Genomic DNA, 17,361 nt, shown 5'->3' with positions numbered 1-17,361 from the left:
CAGTGCAGCATGACAGAACAAAACATGTGGAGATAGACAGATTCTTTTATCAAAGAGAAACTGGATGCAGAAATCATCAAGGTAACTCATGTGAGCTCTGGACAACAAGTCGCCGATTGTCTAACAAAAGGTTTCGGAACCAGGGAGAGCAGTCTTGCTTGTGACAAGATGGGCATGATAAATATCTATCATCCCTCTTGAGGGGGAGTGTTGGGCTGTGCCTTTTGGGCTTGTGCCTTCACTATGCTTCAGTGTGTGTGTGTGCGCACGCGCTATGACCCATGTAACCTAGCAGCCTATATATGTACTGCCCCCTTGTACAGAAAACCCTAAGAGCCTCTCCAGCCACGCCCCCCAAAAGCCCCCCAAGGCCCTTCTTTGTCGGCGGCGTGAAAAAAACGGCCCAGTCACGCCCCCAGGAGCCTGTTTTTCGCCGGTTAGGGCCGAATTGCCCCGGCGGTCCCAGGCCGAACCCGGCGCACTGGGGGGCGCCCGGGGTCGCCAGGGGAAGCGGTTTTGGCACGAAATGCGTGTGGACCCGCAGAGTCAGCGACTAGGCGCGTTCGTCGTCCTCATCGCCTCGTTTCCCGCGGGAATCAATGCGAAGGCTGCGCCGGCGGTCAGCCTTCCATTGATTCCTCGCGGGCGATGCAATGAAGACGCGTCGACGCGTGTCTCGTCCACTCCCGCCACGCGTTCGCACGGCTGCCGCCCGCTCGCCGCCCGCGACTATATAAGCCGTCCCTCCCCTCACTGGTGGTCGCACACCTCTCGCCAGGCTTCTCTCGTTCTCTCACCGCCGATGCCCCTCTCCCCTTTTCGCCCCTTTCGACACCGGCGCCCCCTCTCTCTCTCCGCCAATGGCCGAGCACTACCCCGCCAAAGGAGCGGCAACCAATGGCTTCGGCCGCCGCCACCTGCACGAGTCCGAGGACCACCTCCTCTACGAGGCGGACTACCCGGCGCCACCGAACATGCGGGTGCCGGGCTCATGGAGGTTGAGCGCCGCCGGAGTCCCGGTGCCACCGCCGCCCTCTGGAGCTGACCGGCGCGCGGAGATCACGTGCATCCGGTCGTCGCTACCGGAGAGCTCGCGGAACCAGCCGAGGTACGCCCCAACAGCAACACGTTGTGGACGGCGTTGTGGACGGCGTACTTCGAAAGCCGCCACGCCGACCAGCTTGCCGCCACCAACAATGCCGACCCCCGCGGCCGCTTCAACTCCAAGGGGCGGCACCAATGGTGGGGCGTCCCCGACCTCACGTTGGAGGCCGTCCTCGAGCACATCGAGGGCGGCAACTCGCCGCGGTTGGAATACCCGGCGCCCCCCTCCTCCCACCGCCGCGGTAGTTCTTGGACGCCGAGGCACATGGAGACGGCGTCTTGCTCCTCGTCCGGCTCCCACTCCCACTCCTCCGCGTCGCCGGTGCTCCTCCCCGTCAAGCCGAAGCCACTGGAGACGCCGCTAGGGCGACCCACGCACAGCGGCGCCCTCGTCATCAACGAGGATGGCGTCCCTTCTCCTCCGGCCTCCTCCTCCCGCCTCGTCAAGCCAAAGACTGAGCCAGCGTTCCTCCCCGACAAGCAGGAGCACCTCGACATGGCCGACGATGACGAGACCGTGCTCAAATGGGTGCGGGACGAATACGCCCGGGAGGAGACGGAGCGCCAGTGTCGCGCCCTCGAGGAGATCATCGCTCGACGCCGCGGCCACGAGGAGGGTGGCGTTGTCATCCTCGACGACAGCGACAAGGAGGCACCCGAGCCATCCAACACCGTCCACCACGACGACCTAGGGCAGGGGTGCAGTAAGGACGGCGGCGGAGTCCAAGATGACGACGGCAGTGACGACTACACCAACTTCTACAAGCTTCTCGGCATGTAGAAGGTTCAAGGAGGCGGCGGCAGCGTAGTAGTTTTTAGTTTCCGTTTTTAAATATGTTTTAGTTTAGTTTTTGCAAATATCAATGAAAATGTTGAATTTGGACGAATTTGTGTCGTGTTCGGCCATTTTTTGGCCGAGTTTGATTTCAGAAAGAAAGCCGTCTGGGGCGACCTTGGGGGGCGGCTAGCAACCCGAGCCCCCTCACGCCGATTTTTCCACCGGTGTGCCCCCAGGCGGCGCTATTTCAAGCCCCCGAGGGGGGGCGAACGGCTGGAGATGCTCTAACCCCAAATAGAATACAACACCAGGCCAGCTCTCTATCCCAGACGCCACCCCTCTCGCCCCTAATTCAACAACACATATGCAATAGAACAGAGAATGCAAAACCATGCAAAAGCAGTAATTAGCTGACGACCTAACGTGCATGAACAATTTCTAAAATGCAAAAGCAAGCAAAGTAACATCTATAAATAATAGAAGAGACATGTAGCATGATGGAAACATGATCGAGTCCGAATGATACAAATTAATATGGTTAGAACATACCTTCCTTTTGCACAGAGATTGCTGCATCTGTAACACGAAAAGCAAAAGAAAGGCCCTCTGATCCATCCCTGAAGTAAGAAAGTTTAGTAGTTAGAGACCTAAAAAGAGAAGCAAACCTAAGAGGTCAAAGAAATACTCCCTTCATTTCTTTTCACTCCACATATAAGATTTGTTTGAAGTCAAACTATGCAAAGTTTGACCAAAATTATATTAAAAAATATCAACATCTACAATACTGAAGTTATATAGTAACCATATATCTCAAACTGAACACTGACTGACAAATTCAATCAAAAATAAAAGCTTGTTTAGTAGTCTGCATTGGTGACAGTTTTAAAACCAGCAAGCAACATGCTGGCTGGAAACACATGCTAGATTCTCTCAAATACGATTTTGTTCATGGGAGAGACTAAATGCACCATAAAGTTCATGGGGGAGAGGCTGCACATGTGTAAATTTGTGTCAGGCAGTCCAGGAGCTTCCACCCTCGTGCACAGCATGGTAACTTTCAAAGAACAGAAAAGAAATATACATCACCAATTGAACCTCTTATACACTGCCTAGTGCACATCTCCACACACATGAATGGCTTAATATACAGGGCTCGGGTGTGCTTGGGCACTGTTTTGGATATCCAATTTATCTTGTGCTATTTACGGACTCCAATGACAACTCCATCTTATGCTATTTGCATTAGAACATTTATCCATATGCCCTGTAAAGATTATATTTTATTGTGCTAGCTTGTGCTTAAAGTAGTAGTTGGCATGTTTGCTGTAGTAGCTTCCAGGCAGCAGCCATAAAAAAATGATTTTTAAAGCTTGACTTCATCGGTTCATCCAGACAAACAAGTACTAGGGGATTTGGGATTATGGGGATTTCAGAGGATTGGGTGGGGATAAGCGGTTCACCAAATCCCTTCCCATCCCTAATATCCTTGGGGCTGAAAAAACACTAGTGCCAAACAAGAAATAAAGGATTTACGTGTATATGAAAATAGAGAGTAACTCTAGTTGCACCAGAAATTGAGCTAATATAGGATTGTTGGTCATTGTTCAAGGGATTGTCAAATTACTGGCTTAATTACAATGCTTAACTGAATATGTAATGAACAAATAGAAAAACATTATATAGGCCATAGATTGGTAAATACTTGCCTCTTTTCCTTCACTGGGTCCTTATTTGCAAGCCTAGCTGTCTGAACAGCTGCATCAGCAGTAGCAGCTTCTGGAGTTGCCCGCAAAATTTCACACAGAAGTTGCTGGCACTCGCTCTAACAAAAAAAGGGAAGACGGTAGGAGAAAAGAAGACACCGAACATGAAAGAATATTGCAGTAGTAGAACTGCCCATTTCACTTAACAAGGGAGAACCACGGTGATAGCCCACCGTCGCTAACAAATTCACATGTTAACAATTTCCTAATACCATGTCAAAGGATAAAGCATATTACTATTTAATTGTATTCCACAGCAGGAAAGGAACACGTGGTGTTACATTGAAATAGAGAAAAAAATGGAAAATAATATAAATGGATGATATAAGCAAAAAATCACAATTTGATATAACAGAAAATTTATGGCTACCTGAACAACTGACAGAGAGAATGCGACACTAAAACCACCAGTGGGTTGGGAGTATTCAGAATCTGGATTCCAGCTTGTGTCCCCATTTGCCATGTGAGGTGTGTTTACACTGTCAACTTCAGTTGATGATTTCTGTTCAAGAAGCTCTCCAACGGTAATATGGTTCTCTGGCATGTGAAAACTTTTTCATACATACATAATCACAGGATTTACCTTTGAAAGTGCAACAAACTGAGCTGAGCACTTACCAAGTATGCCTACTAGACACTCAAATATTGAACCAAGAAGCTGACTAGCTGCATGCTGAGCATCTCCTGTGGGTGCCATAGCTGGAGAGATGGGACTAGCAACAAGTTGTGTTGCCAATGTCGATGCCTCATTCTTCTTTTTCTGTTTGGGTAGTTGGTAACGGGTGACAGCTCCATGTGAATGTGACACAACAGATGCCGTTCTTTTTGCAACTTTATCTATATTGGACTTCGAAGGCTCTCTAGCATATGATTTTATCTTTGAAGTGATAACATCATGAATTGTCGGGCGAACCCTTTGGCTGTAACAAAAATACAAATAGTTACAAACACCAACATGTAACCTAATAATCAAAACAGGACTCAAATTCTTTTCTCCAAACCACCAATTTAGAATTAATAAAGCTATATTTATATAGGGTTAATGTGATAAAGCTAGTGCGAATTCAAGAAATCAAAAAATGCCACAGAAAAAATCCACTTCAGGCGTCGCGATGTGAACGAGGTGTTGCCGTCGTCGGACGAGCAGCCAGTGGTGGTGCCTGGTCTTCCCCTCCGCCGTCCAAGCCCCCCCCCCCCCCCCCGCACTACTACCTCAACGTAGTCCAAGTGCAAAGCTGAGGCGCATGCGCGCTGGCGGGGCTGGCGCAACACGCAGCAAAAGGCAGCATTAGCCAAGTCCCAGGTACTTGTGGAGGCTTGGGCAATTGCCCAGTCCAAGACTATCATCTAGTCGGACGCCTGCAACCAGCGACGACTCAACACCCAGCTCCTCCAAGTGGGGTTGACGAAGTTCGGGCGCGCCATGTTCATCTAAGCTGCTGACACGGCCTTAGACAAGCGGTGCAGGATACTGCCAAGCATCTGCGTTGTGAGCGTGCGGCGGTGGCTAGGCAGGGGTGCTGCAACGACAACGGGGACAAGGACATCGGGTCGGAAAACGGCAGAGGTGACGGTGGCCCTCGGAGGCCATTCCTATGAGGTCACCCCCTCAGGTACCTGGCCTAGTTCAGTTAGTTTTCAGTTCAAGTTTAGTTTGAACTTATTAAATTTCATCCATTTGGTCCTAAAAATATATCAAACTTTGTTAAATTTCATCCGTTTAGCTTAGCTTAAATTCCGTTTGTGTTTGTGCTCGATCCGTTTGTGTTAGCTTCAATGAGATAGATGCAGGGAGAGAGGTGGTGGAGGCAGCGCCACCGGAACGAACAGGAGCATGGTGGATAGAGGAGTTAAGGGGTTGTGCCATGCTTCTCCACGTCCATGGTCGGATTCTCCGTGTCCACCGACGGCGGGCAGCGTCACTGCATACATGGCCACGTTCTTTGCATCGCTGTGGCCTAGCATCACCACATACGCGTCCGGCTTCCCCGCGTCCAACGTAGGCGTCATCGCGTCTGTGTTCGCCAATGATGGCCGCGGTGTTGCGTCCATCATTTGCATCCCCACATCCATGGCATGTGTTCGCGTCTACGAGGGCATGGGACAAAGCGACTAGGTGGGGCTATTCTCATCCAAAGTTAACCTCCAACGCATGCGTTAGTATTAGAGCAAGATGTGCACTAGACAGAGGAAAGAAGGGAGTGGACCATTATTAATTCTCCCTACCTAGACTTCATGTGGCTGCCTCATGTAGAGGTTTGCCTTGCAAACTCAAAATAGAGAACGACTTGTGCTTTCCTAATCCTGAATGATTCCAGTACTGCACAACTATGACTCTCCATAAGTGATTATTACTTCCTTAATTAACTAGGACCAAAACCTTAACCGGATCTGCTGCCTGGCTCGTATGTCTTCCGCCACCTATGGGGATGCCCCACATGATAGAAAGTTGGAGTGGCGTTTTTCTGAAGTCGGTTTTTGCAGTGGCACTCTTCAATTTTGAAGAGTTGTCAACGGCATTTAGGAAATTAACCTGTAGTTATAACATTAGCAAACAACACTTCCTTTGGTATTATTGCCTACGCACTACTAGAGGGGGGGGGGGGGTATCAGCTTATTGTTTCCAAATATCTCCATTTTTCATAAGAATATAAACAGATATTCTCAAAAATTGGGCAAAACACAGCACAGCTATGAACTTCAATCTTATGATGTTTCCCTGAATTTAGCACAAATAAGGATTCCTTCTTCTTAGGAAGAAGGATATCTATCCAGTCTACTCAAACAAAAACTAATGTCTAATATATGACAAGCTTACTCAGTGTGACAAATATATAAAACAAAATAGGGTATAAATACCATATCACGGCTCCAGCAGCTGCAACCTTTCGAAGCATGGATAAGCATTGCACCAATGTTCTTAAGTATTTCACATGGAGGGGAGCATCTGCCTTTCTCACTGATTCCTAAAGCAGCATTAAAAATAAATAGATAGCTCAGATAATTTGACCCCAAAATAATGTTAACCGACAAAGTACAGAATATAAGCCATACAAGGAACTCGTCTGGTGTAGCGCAAGAAAGAAAAATTGGAATTTCACAAGAGAAACTTTTGGAATCCTTCCGATCGTCGTCTAGGCCATCAAATGAAGAACTGAAGATGTGGAGAGAAAAATTAGGAAATCAAAAAATAGATAACAAATACTCCCTCCGTCCCAATATAAGTGTCTCAAGCTTAGTACTTCCTCTGTAAACTGATATAAGAGCATTTAGATTACTAAAATAGTGTTCTAAATGCTCTTATATTAGTTTACGGAGGGAGTACAAATTTATACTAGAGCTAGTAGAAAGTTGAGACACTTATTTTGGGACGGAGGGAGTACTAGTTGTCAGTTTATTCCATACATTTAACAATGAGCTTCTGACTATTTGATACAGATGCAAATGACAAGAAATGGCTAACATAGTAATATATTTCACTGAAACAACTCAACAAGGATAACACAGTAGCTTAGCAACTCCATATACCTATTTTACTGTTTACATGTGCAGTTCTGATAGATTCGCTAAACATAAATTGAACTGATTCGAGGAAATAATTAATGAATTTGACAGACATTACTCTAAAGCATATAATTGTTCACGTCCTGCAGGCATTCGGAACTTATCATTTATGATAGCTATATGATATATAATGCATCAAAATTCAAAACTTCTGAGCGCAAGGATGGAATTACCAAAACCTAGGTTTTTTACGTTATGAGATGCAAGGATATCATTAGCTCCATCACAACTTGGAATAAGCATAGGGAATGGAACATACCATCCAACAGAACTAGTTTTTGTTATCCCGTCTGCAGTAGCTGGTCCACTAAAGTGATTTTCACCTTTAATAGACATGGTTCTCCTGGACAGAGGTTGCATGCTGCTTATTAAGCGACCAGTGGCTCCAGAAGTTGGTATGTCCTCACTGTCAACCATGCTTAAAGTGACCAAGCTGGAACATTAAAAAATAGAGATGAATAGCTGAAGGTCATTGACAGAATTTGAATCAAAAATCAGTTGACACGTATGGTGATCATTGCCAAAAGAGTTACCAAGAAGTCTAAATCAAAATAAATATTCTCAAACACAACTTACTCACTGGTGTTCACACTGTCATAGTAAAGTGCGTGTAAAAAAGATGTGATTGTAAAATAATTGTAAGGCATAAGATGGCTACGGAAAAAATAGGGAATAATTAAAACAAGCCAAAAGGAATCGAGGGCATGAAATGTACCTATATTCACCATTGTTGTATAGGTGGCAATGCAGCTCTTCTAAAATTTTGTAGAACAGTGCACCTCGCAGCTTTGTTAGATCAGATCGAACATCTTGAAGAGCACCTACCTTTAAAATTTTGTTAATATGTGAAAATGCTAAGATGAAAGAAAGAATGTGTCGTCATAGGATAAAGAGCTATTTTGAAGTACAGAATGTATTAAGAGGGCGACCAGACCGACAGGCATACAAAAGATAAGACTTATTGATCTCTCATACGTCACTAAATGGAACTGCACTTTTATGTGTTACCGACCGGAAGTGCATATTCTGATAAACCTAGCACATGGTGCAGACATTGTAAATTGCAGCAGGCATATTGCAAATAAGTACACTGGCCTGTTACAAGAGTACTTGCATGTTAGGACTAACCGCTTGAAGGCCTTCCCGCTCTAGCATCAGCATTGACTGGACATGCAACTGCACTGCGGCATATAGCTGCTTCTCTGCCATCAAGTTTTCAATCCGAGCTGGAACCTGCAGAAATTCAGTAAGTTATTACAGAAATTAACTCTTGGTAGTTGGGACGTAAAACATGCTAAGGTTGAAATGAGCACTTAGAATGTAGACTGTAAAAGCTTGAAATTAGATACATACTCCAGTATCCTATAAGGAAATGTTGCTTAAAATCTCTCCACTATGAAATTTTGACTGGACCTGATTGACGCATTAAGCAAACATTTCATTTCAAAGGCAAAAACAAAAAGGAATTATACAGGATCACTTCAATCTCCTTTCTATACTTCAGCAAGCTTAACAATTCAAAAGAAACTGCCAACAAAGAATTACAGACCAGTCTCATCCAGTCACAAATAGTTATTCGAGGCAAGGATGAAGGAGAAGCAAACCACAATGAAGAAACAATTTTTTTACATACAAGAAAAATCGCCTGGATTTATGTTCCAGATGTTAAATAAAATAGTAAACAAACATATGAAGGGTATATGAAATAAAAGCTTCGATTATTCTCACTGAGACTTCAATCATACAATTCTGACTAAACTTCAAACAGATCCGAATATGTCACAGGGCATGTGACTTCAAGATTAGTTTCGTGGGATGTCTTAAGATAATGGTAGGCAAGAAGATTGAGCATTCTCGACACGGCGCTATCCTACACATGCAATGCATGCTTTTTGCAACGCTGTCCTACACATGTTGAATTAGCCACCGATAAATTAACCACCCAACAGATGATTGGAAGAATGATACAGGATTGACAAAAAAATAGCTCCTCCGGAATCAGCCACGCTGATGAATATTAATTTTCCCAAATTGACAGTAGGTGTGCCATTGATCAGACAGAGAAAGGGAAGAGCATCCGACGGTGGAAAGAGATAGAGGAGGCAACTATTTTGAGGGATTTTAATTTTGCCAGACAAAATCAAATGAAATACAAAACATTGTATTAATTTTATCATTTTGTGGTGCTAATTGCATGGCTTCATTAGCACTACTTGTAATAAAGACAATTAAAAATAACTAGCAACAGCAAGTAGTTCCACCTTTTTTCAGTATTGACCAGATTTTATGGATGGTTAAGGTGACTAGTATCCCTACACACTCATACTTTTTATTGGTTTAAAGGGGAGTTGCTAGGTTCACCTCGCCTCCCCACTCGGTTTTCCCTATCCTCGGTTGGTTTTCTGTAGATTTGTTTTTGTAATCTCAACCGATGCCGCACAAAACAAAAACCGAAGTATATAGTTTAACTTGAAATAATCTGAACCAAATTGACATTTTCCTTTCCTTGTCCTACTCATTCCCTTGAAACAAAAAAAACAACAACTATTAATTTGTGGAAAGTATCATCTAGCGTTCGACGGAAGGATCACGTTAATTATGGAGAGTATCATTCTTTTCCGGATTTGGCTATAGAATGCTTAGTGAGTTTAAATACCTCAAGCCAGGATCGCCTTAATTTAGGGAAAATATCATTTATGTGGGCTCCTCCTAAAACCTCTCATTCCCTTTCCATTATCTTCACTTTCTGCTACACGATCCTACCCTTACGACGTCGATGTGGGACGGGCCATAGGGGGAAAAATCACTCACGGCGTCTCTATTGAGGCACTCGTAGTTTTTACTAAATCAGTAAAATATGTTTCCCATGTTGCAACGCACATGCAATTAGCTAGTAAGTATAGATAAGCATCTTACTAAATTATAATCATTTTTCCTTTTGTAATTGGTCAAAAAAAATTGTCAGGATATCATAACCCACAAATCTAGCAGTTTATAAGATTTTTCCTTTCTAGGTCAGACAAATTGCCCTGGCATGATTATTACATGTACCAAACATGAGTATGCAACAACTGGGCTCATCTAGTGCATATGGATTTTTAACAACGCAAAGAAAATGGCAACACATACTAAAAATGATATTATTGTTCCATCCCACAAATGTCCCTTTTTTGTATCTGTGTTGATCATCAACGTCTGGTTGCACAAGACAGACAGAGCCTAATTACCAGCTTCCGTTTAATGTAACGGTGCCGACAAGTAGTACATAACTGTAACGGGCGAAGTGTGCCCACTGACCTTGGCCACATCTTCAACCTGATCCAGCAGGGAGATCACGTGGCGCAGCGTGAGGGACCTGTACCATAGCTGCCCAAGGTGCTGATTCTTCCTCCCAAGCAGCTTTTTGGCCTCTGCCATCTCCCCCTTGAGGCCGGTGATGCTCTCGGCGGACTCGCTGAACAGCCGCAGGATCTGGCACCACACCGCACAATGGTAAAATATAAAACGCAACGGCGACTACACTCCCCAAATGGACGGGGATGAATAATCAGCCAGGGAGAAGGAATGCGCAGGTGGTGTGGCGGACGGACATGGGAGTAGTTCTGTATGGCCTTGTTGAAGCCATGGTGGTACGCGTGGACGACCTCGTCAACGACGTCCTCGATGAGGTCGCTCTGCTCCTTGAGGAACTGGATCTCGCCATCGCGGTCCTTGGAGGTGAGGATGTGCACGACGTGCGGCAGCGAGTCGAACCGCGCCGCTGCCCATCCCTCGTCGATCCGCGACAGCCCTTCCTTCAGGTACTGCACGCACGAACACCCGACCAGAAACCAAATTCAAATTCCGTATAAATTCCAGGCGGGATCGAGGGATGTATTAGGAAGGGAACGGGGCTTACAGATTTGTCTGGCGGAATTGGGAGGCCGTCGAAGATGCCACGCCGGTGGCGGTTCATCGTTACCGACGGCGAGGCGGGACCCGGGGAGAGGCGCGAGATCTGGAGAGACTGGGCTATACGAGAGGGGGTAGGACGTCGGAACCGGTAAGACGGGCAGGCCGATGAGATGACCTCTGTGCTTCCACACGTATAAGCCAAATAAATAAAATCCGCTCAAAAAAGGCTACATAAATAAAAATATTATAAATGTCCTAATTTCTTTTTGTGTTAAGTCAGTTCCGATTTCTATACCTAATCTATATATACCTACCTCATCCTACCACCCAGGGTAGTTACTCTCCGATTTGATAGATACTACATACAACATACAAAACGTAAGTGGTGATAACTACCATCGATGGTAGATAAAATTTGTCATATGTATATATATAATAATAATAAAGCGGCTATTGCTTCCGTCGGAAAACCCACCGCGTCTTTTTTATAAAAAAGCTCTTGTAATTTTTGTTATTCAACCCGCGCTCCATCATTTATCTGCAACGCAAAAGGAAAAAACGATTCGTTGCAAAAATTATATCCGTACGCATCGCCTCCTCCCGTCGACCCTGGGTCACCCTGGCCTGTGCCCAGGCCGCCGCCACACCACTCGTCGCTGCGACCGACCTCAACCGCCACCGTTGCCGATCTCAACCCACCCGTCTCCGCGACCGTACCTCTCCCCGCTCACTGCCCCCGTTGCGGCGCTCGAGCGCATCGCGTCGACCCTGGTCCACCCTGGCCTGTGCCGCCGTTGCCATACCACTCGCCGCCGCGGCCGACCTCAACGACCATCGTTGTCGATCTCAACCCACCCGCCTCCGCGGCCGTACCTCTGCCCGCTTGCTGCCCCCGTTTCGGCGCCCGAGCACAGCTTCTGGATCAAATCAACGCGACAGCTACAGTGACTGGGGATGATGCGTCTGCTCGATGCAGAACGGCGGCGGCGCGCGGATAAGGCGCGACGGAGCGAAGTACTTGCAAGTGGAGGCGGGCCTTCATGGCTCACACGGGGAACTCCGAGGTTATGGCGCGGCAACGACGACTCCTTATGGCCAGATAGAGGCGCCTAACCCTTGCTCTCCTCATCGTATCACCTCCTCTGGCAGGAACTCATCATCTGGTGAGATCCCCTCCCTATGCATCCAACCGTGTGCCAAGCACCGGCAAGAAATTTTGTTTTGTGGGTATTTGTTTGCTGATGAATGAATGTATTGAATGTAAGATTGTATTGTTGTAGAGACAGAGAATGGAACACCACCTTCAGTTTGTCATCTGATCCACTCTACCCCATGAGTGAAATAAGATAACAGTCCATTGATCAATTCACGTAGCCTCTTTGTTTTGCTTAGCTTGTCCCGCTCAATTTCTCATCATGGTGGAATTAACAATGGACGGGTTGATTTCTCAACAAAATAGGATAGGACTGACTACATTAGTTAGTTAGTTTATTATTTTAATAAATCAAAATGATTATAAAAAGATTAAAAGCGTGTGGTATTTTTTTCTTCCGTTGCAACGCACGGGCCCTTTTGCTAGTTAATAATAAAGCGGCTATTGCTTTCGTCGGAAAACCTGTCACGTCATTTTTACAAAACAACCCTCCTGTTTTCAATTAATCAAGCCGCAGACCTGTTTTTATTTGAGGTAACGTTCCAACGAAGATGTGGTCAACGCAAGCGGGCCTAGCAGCTTCACGTCGATGCAGAGGAAGCAGGTCGCCTTCCTCGGTGCTGCTCGAGATGCAACGACGAAGCAACACGAGAGGCCGACGCGGTCGATCATGCTCAGGGTTGCAGGTGCTGGCGATGCTCGCTGCCACCAGCGTGGCGACGCTCCAGCGAGGCGGATGGTGGCGGGCGACATGAAGCCTGAAGTGCCGCTTTATCATCTATTACATAATCCCATGATATAAATCATCAATGTGCATTTGCTATAAAAGCAAAATCCTCAAGGTATGCACATCTTCAGGGGGAGTCTATCTGAATCTTGTTTTCAAATTCCTCAAATGAGTATTTACACTTCATATTTTTTATCCCTGTTGAAGACTTAACCTAATTGTCATCAACCACCAAAAAGGGGGAGATTGTAAGTGCATCTAGTGCCCCTTAGTGATTTTGGTGGTTTGAAGACTTATAGGTTAAGTATCTAATGTGTTTGTGAGTATGCACAGGATCTATAAGTCATTGAGGAGTTTGAGATATTTGAAGAATATCGACCCCTAAAAATATATGTCTTCAGTTGAAGAAATTGGTCTGACGCTGAAGAAATGAATCGCGAGGAATCTGCGATGAAATTGATATTCCTCATGAAGATACTGATATTGAGATGTCCGGTGGTTCCTGAAGAAAATCATTCTGAAGAATTTGAAGCATGAAGATTTACACTTTCTGTTTTACTTTCTTCGCATTTGAGTAATAGGAACACCGTACTGTTAAAGGGGGTCGAAGTTACACTATGGAATGAATTTCCTCATGATGCTCAACCCAAGCCTAATACTACCAAAAGCCTCAAGTGAGGAATATGAGTGACATGAGGACTCTCACAGTTGAGGGTTCCGACCGTTTTGATAACCACGCCAAGTCATTGGTCTTATCCACTCCAACGGTCATATTATTTAAGGGCATTAGTGTCAAATCATGTCGGGATGCTCTCAGGCTATAAATAGCCACCCCCCACAACCACTAGCTGGTTGGCTGCTCCGTTAGAAACTGACACTTGTCATAAGAGCAACCCAAATTCCTCAGAGCCTTCGAGAGTAATTCATCAATGAGGAAATACACCACCCACTGAAACCACAAACCAAACCTAGTGATTGAGCGTCACTGAAGAAAGTTGTTCCTGTGTGGGACTGAAGCCTTTTACCTTTGAGGACTGTGCATCCTCCAGACGGTTAGGCATCATGGTCTAGAGCAATCCAGTAGTCAATTGTGGGTCGCCGGGTGACCAAGTTTGTGAGGGTTTGGAAGTCTGCCCTGAAGACTTACCATGAGTGTTGGGCGAGGACTGTGTGTCCTTAGCTCAAGGAGAATACGGTAGGGACTGTGTGTCCCGGGACTGGGTGTCCTTTGGTTTCAATACCAAGCCGCTCCAAACCAGATGTACAACTGTCACAGCAGTTGGAACTGGGTCATCAACAACTGTCTTCACTGAGAAACGGGTTCTAATTCCTCAACTCTTTACTTTCTTGTATTGTGTGTTGATGACTTTCACTGTGACTGTTTGAAGAATTTGCTGAAGACTTTCTCTGAATTTCCTCAACCCCAAATTCTTCACGATAGTTAATCATCATCTGTATTCTGCGTGTCTGCTTACTGTGCAGACTGTTTTCACATTCTTCACTCTGAAATACTGTTGTTGTGAATGTTTGCACGTCTGATCCTTTACTGTTTCCTCTGTAAGTTAGTCATCAGTGAGGAATTTCCTCAAAAGGAATTTCCTCAGTGATGAAATTCTAAAAATCTCCTATTCACCCCCCTTTAGTCGATATAACGCACTTTCAATTGGTATCAGAGCAAGGTACTCCCTTGTTCTGTGTGATTTTGGTTTAACCACCTGGAGTTTTAGTTATGTCGACTGCAGACATGTTTAAGGTGACTACAGCATGTCCTACCTACGAAGGAAAGAACTTTCCCTTCTGGAAGAACAAAATGCAAATGCATCTACAAGCTATTGATAATGATCTCTGGTATATTGTGGAAAATGGCGTCCCCATCATCTCTGCCAGTGTCACTGCAGCTGATGTGAAGAAATTCAAGCAACTCGATTCCCAAGCGAAGAACATCATCTGTGGCCATCTGAGCCCAGGCCAGTTTGGAAGAGTAAGTGCTTTGGGCTCTGCAACACTGATCTGGGAGAGACTGTGCAAGGTAAATGAAGGAGTATCAACCCAGCGTGACTCTCGTGTTGATATTCTTCGCAATCTCTTCAATCGCTTCAAGAGACATGACAGTGAAAGCTGCCAAGACACCTTTGATCGCCTCACTGACATATCAAATGAACTGCAAGCACTGGGAGCTCGAGATATCAATGATCACAAAGTTGTGAAGAAACTGCTGAGATCTTTGGATTATTCATTTGACACTTTAGTTCTGATGATTCAAGAAAGACCAGACTACAAGATGTTGGATCCAGTTGATATACTTGAAAGGCTAAATACTCATGAATTCCAGCTAGAAGAAAAGAGAGATCTATATGGACAAAGCTATTCCAGACCACGTGCACTGAAGGCTAGAGCAATTTCCTCATCTGAAGAAGAAGACACAGATGACAGCATTTGTGACCCTGAAGAATTTGGACAGGAGCTTGCAATGCTCGTGAGAAAATTCCAGAGATTTACACGACGTGGCCAGTTCGGTAAATCTTCAAGAAGAGACATGAGGAAATCAGAATCTTCATCTGAGGACTACAAGAAACGAACTTGTCACAAGTGCAAGAAATCAGGTCATTACATTGCTGATTGTCCCCGTTGGGGAAAGGAATCAAAGAAGAAGAAATACAAGGATGACAGTTCTGATGACTCGAAGAAGAAGAAGAAATCTTCAAAATCCTCATCTTCAAAGCCCTCATCACACAAGAAGACTAGTTTCAGAAAGGCTCGAACACTTATTGGCAAGGAAATGGACTCCAAGGCAGAATGAGAGGAAGGTGATGAAGAAGAAAGTTCTGAAGAAGACTCAGAATCTGGACAGTCTAGTCTTGCACTAGCAACCACTTTCGTCAGCAAGTCAATCTTCAGTCTTGAAGAAAATGATTGCACCATCCATACTGATGACTATGCTGATGACTTCTCTCCAACCTATTGCTTCATGGCAAAGGGTTCGAAGGTACCAAATAATGCCTCCTCCTCTGATTCAAGTGACTGTGAATCTAATGATTATAAGAAACCCAGTTACAATAAACTTGTTATCATTGCCACTAAACAACAAACTGCTCTGGAAAAGCTTCAGAAACTGCTAGACAAAAGTGATGATATGTTGAATGACGAAATGAACCTTACCCAAATCCTCACTGATGACATGAAAAGTCTTCAGTCTAGATTTGATAATCTTCAGGATCATTATGATACACTCCTCATTGATCATGAGAAGCTTTCCTATGAATTTCTTCAAAGGAAGCTTGATCTTGAGAAGCTGAGGATGTCTCATGATGATCTTCGTATGGAAAATGATTCATTACTAGCTCAACAGATCAGCGCTAGTCAAGTTGAATTTATTCCTCCATGTCTTAAATGCATTGAACGCGAAACTGCTAATTCCTCACCAGAATCATCAAATGCTACCATTTCTATAAATTCTTCAACTGCACCTGTTGTGTCTATTTCCTCACTTGAGGAAAACACAAATGTTACTGATGAAAATGCAGGGTTGAAGGAATTGTACGTGACAGGCATGTACAAAACCCTCAAAGACATCAAACCCTTTGTGATGTGCTCAAAAAGCAGATCTTGAACAGGAACCCGAGGAAAGAAGGAATTGCCTTTGAGAGGAAATTAAATGTTGATGGATCTTATTGGAAACCTGAGTAGTATCCCAAAACCTCATGGGTTGCTGCTACTGGGCCTCCTTTTGATCCATCTAATCTAACTGGATTTTCATGTGAATTATCCTATTCCTCAGATGAGTCATTTGATTCCAACTATAAACTGTTCAAAAATCAATCTGGTGAAGTATTTGCTCGATATGTTGGAACTAACTGCAGGAATGGCCCTCCTTTGAGGAAAATCTGGGTTCCAAAAAGCTGTCTTGAAAATCTTCAGGTGAATGTCCTCATGACACCACCACTAAAGAATGTGTACCCCAGATCAAATTCCTCAGGAGGACCAAAGTCTTCAAGAGGATCAAAATCCTCAACTGATCAAAACTATGCTCGTACCCGTGCTTATGCGTCTAACATGCAGGGAAACTACAAGGAATATGAATATGAGCGTTACTCCTCAAATCATTATGTTCATAAATCCTCAAACCAGTTCTCTGCATATTCATATGAGTACTTTAATCCCCCTAATGTTAAGAGAAGTGCATTAGCTTCAATGCCACATTTCTCATATGGTGCTCGCAGGATGATGAACGCTTTGCCACCCCTTCAGATGTGGGTGGTGAAGAAATCAAACTAATCACTTCTGCGCGTCAGGTCTCCAGATATAAATCATCATCTGAAGAATTTGCTGGAGACCTGAAGAAATGCTTGATAGGACGCAAGCTAATGATTGATGAAAT

The 17,361-nt window shown here is 44.9% G+C and overlaps 1 protein-coding gene across 1 annotated transcript in view; it reads right to left on the bottom strand.

The window, feature by feature from the left end:
- Positions 1 to 13,009, bottom strand: part of LOC123408747 (exocyst complex component SEC8) — a 62,407-nt gene extending 49,398 nt beyond the window's left edge. Inside the window, exons 1-13 of the mRNA XM_045101794.1 lie at positions 12,796 to 13,009; positions 11,108 to 11,319; positions 10,800 to 11,012; positions 10,507 to 10,680; positions 8,338 to 8,442; positions 7,925 to 8,034; positions 7,469 to 7,642; positions 6,700 to 6,799; positions 6,505 to 6,611; positions 4,264 to 4,565; positions 4,016 to 4,182; positions 3,589 to 3,704; positions 2,432 to 2,499 (exon numbers count right to left, since the gene is read on the bottom strand). Of these exons, the coding sequence (XP_044957729.1) occupies positions 2,432 to 2,499; positions 3,589 to 3,704; positions 4,016 to 4,182; positions 4,264 to 4,565; positions 6,505 to 6,611; positions 6,700 to 6,799; positions 7,469 to 7,642; positions 7,925 to 8,034; positions 8,338 to 8,442; positions 10,507 to 10,680; positions 10,800 to 11,012; positions 11,108 to 11,319; positions 12,796 to 13,009 (2,062 nt within the window). The remainder of the gene's footprint in view (positions 1 to 2,431; positions 2,500 to 3,588; positions 3,705 to 4,015; positions 4,183 to 4,263; positions 4,566 to 6,504; positions 6,612 to 6,699; positions 6,800 to 7,468; positions 7,643 to 7,924; positions 8,035 to 8,337; positions 8,443 to 10,506; positions 10,681 to 10,799; positions 11,013 to 11,107; positions 11,320 to 12,795) is intronic.
- Between the last annotated feature and the right edge of the window lie 4,352 nt (positions 13,010 to 17,361).

This window comes from Hordeum vulgare, chromosome 7H (genome assembly GCF_904849725.1).
Source record: "Hordeum vulgare subsp. vulgare chromosome 7H, MorexV3_pseudomolecules_assembly, whole genome shotgun sequence".
Lineage (NCBI taxonomy): Eukaryota > Viridiplantae > Streptophyta > Magnoliopsida > Poales > Poaceae > Hordeum > Hordeum vulgare.
Note: the sequence above shows the minus strand (reverse complement) of the source record. Positions and strands in the feature narration are given on the sequence as shown.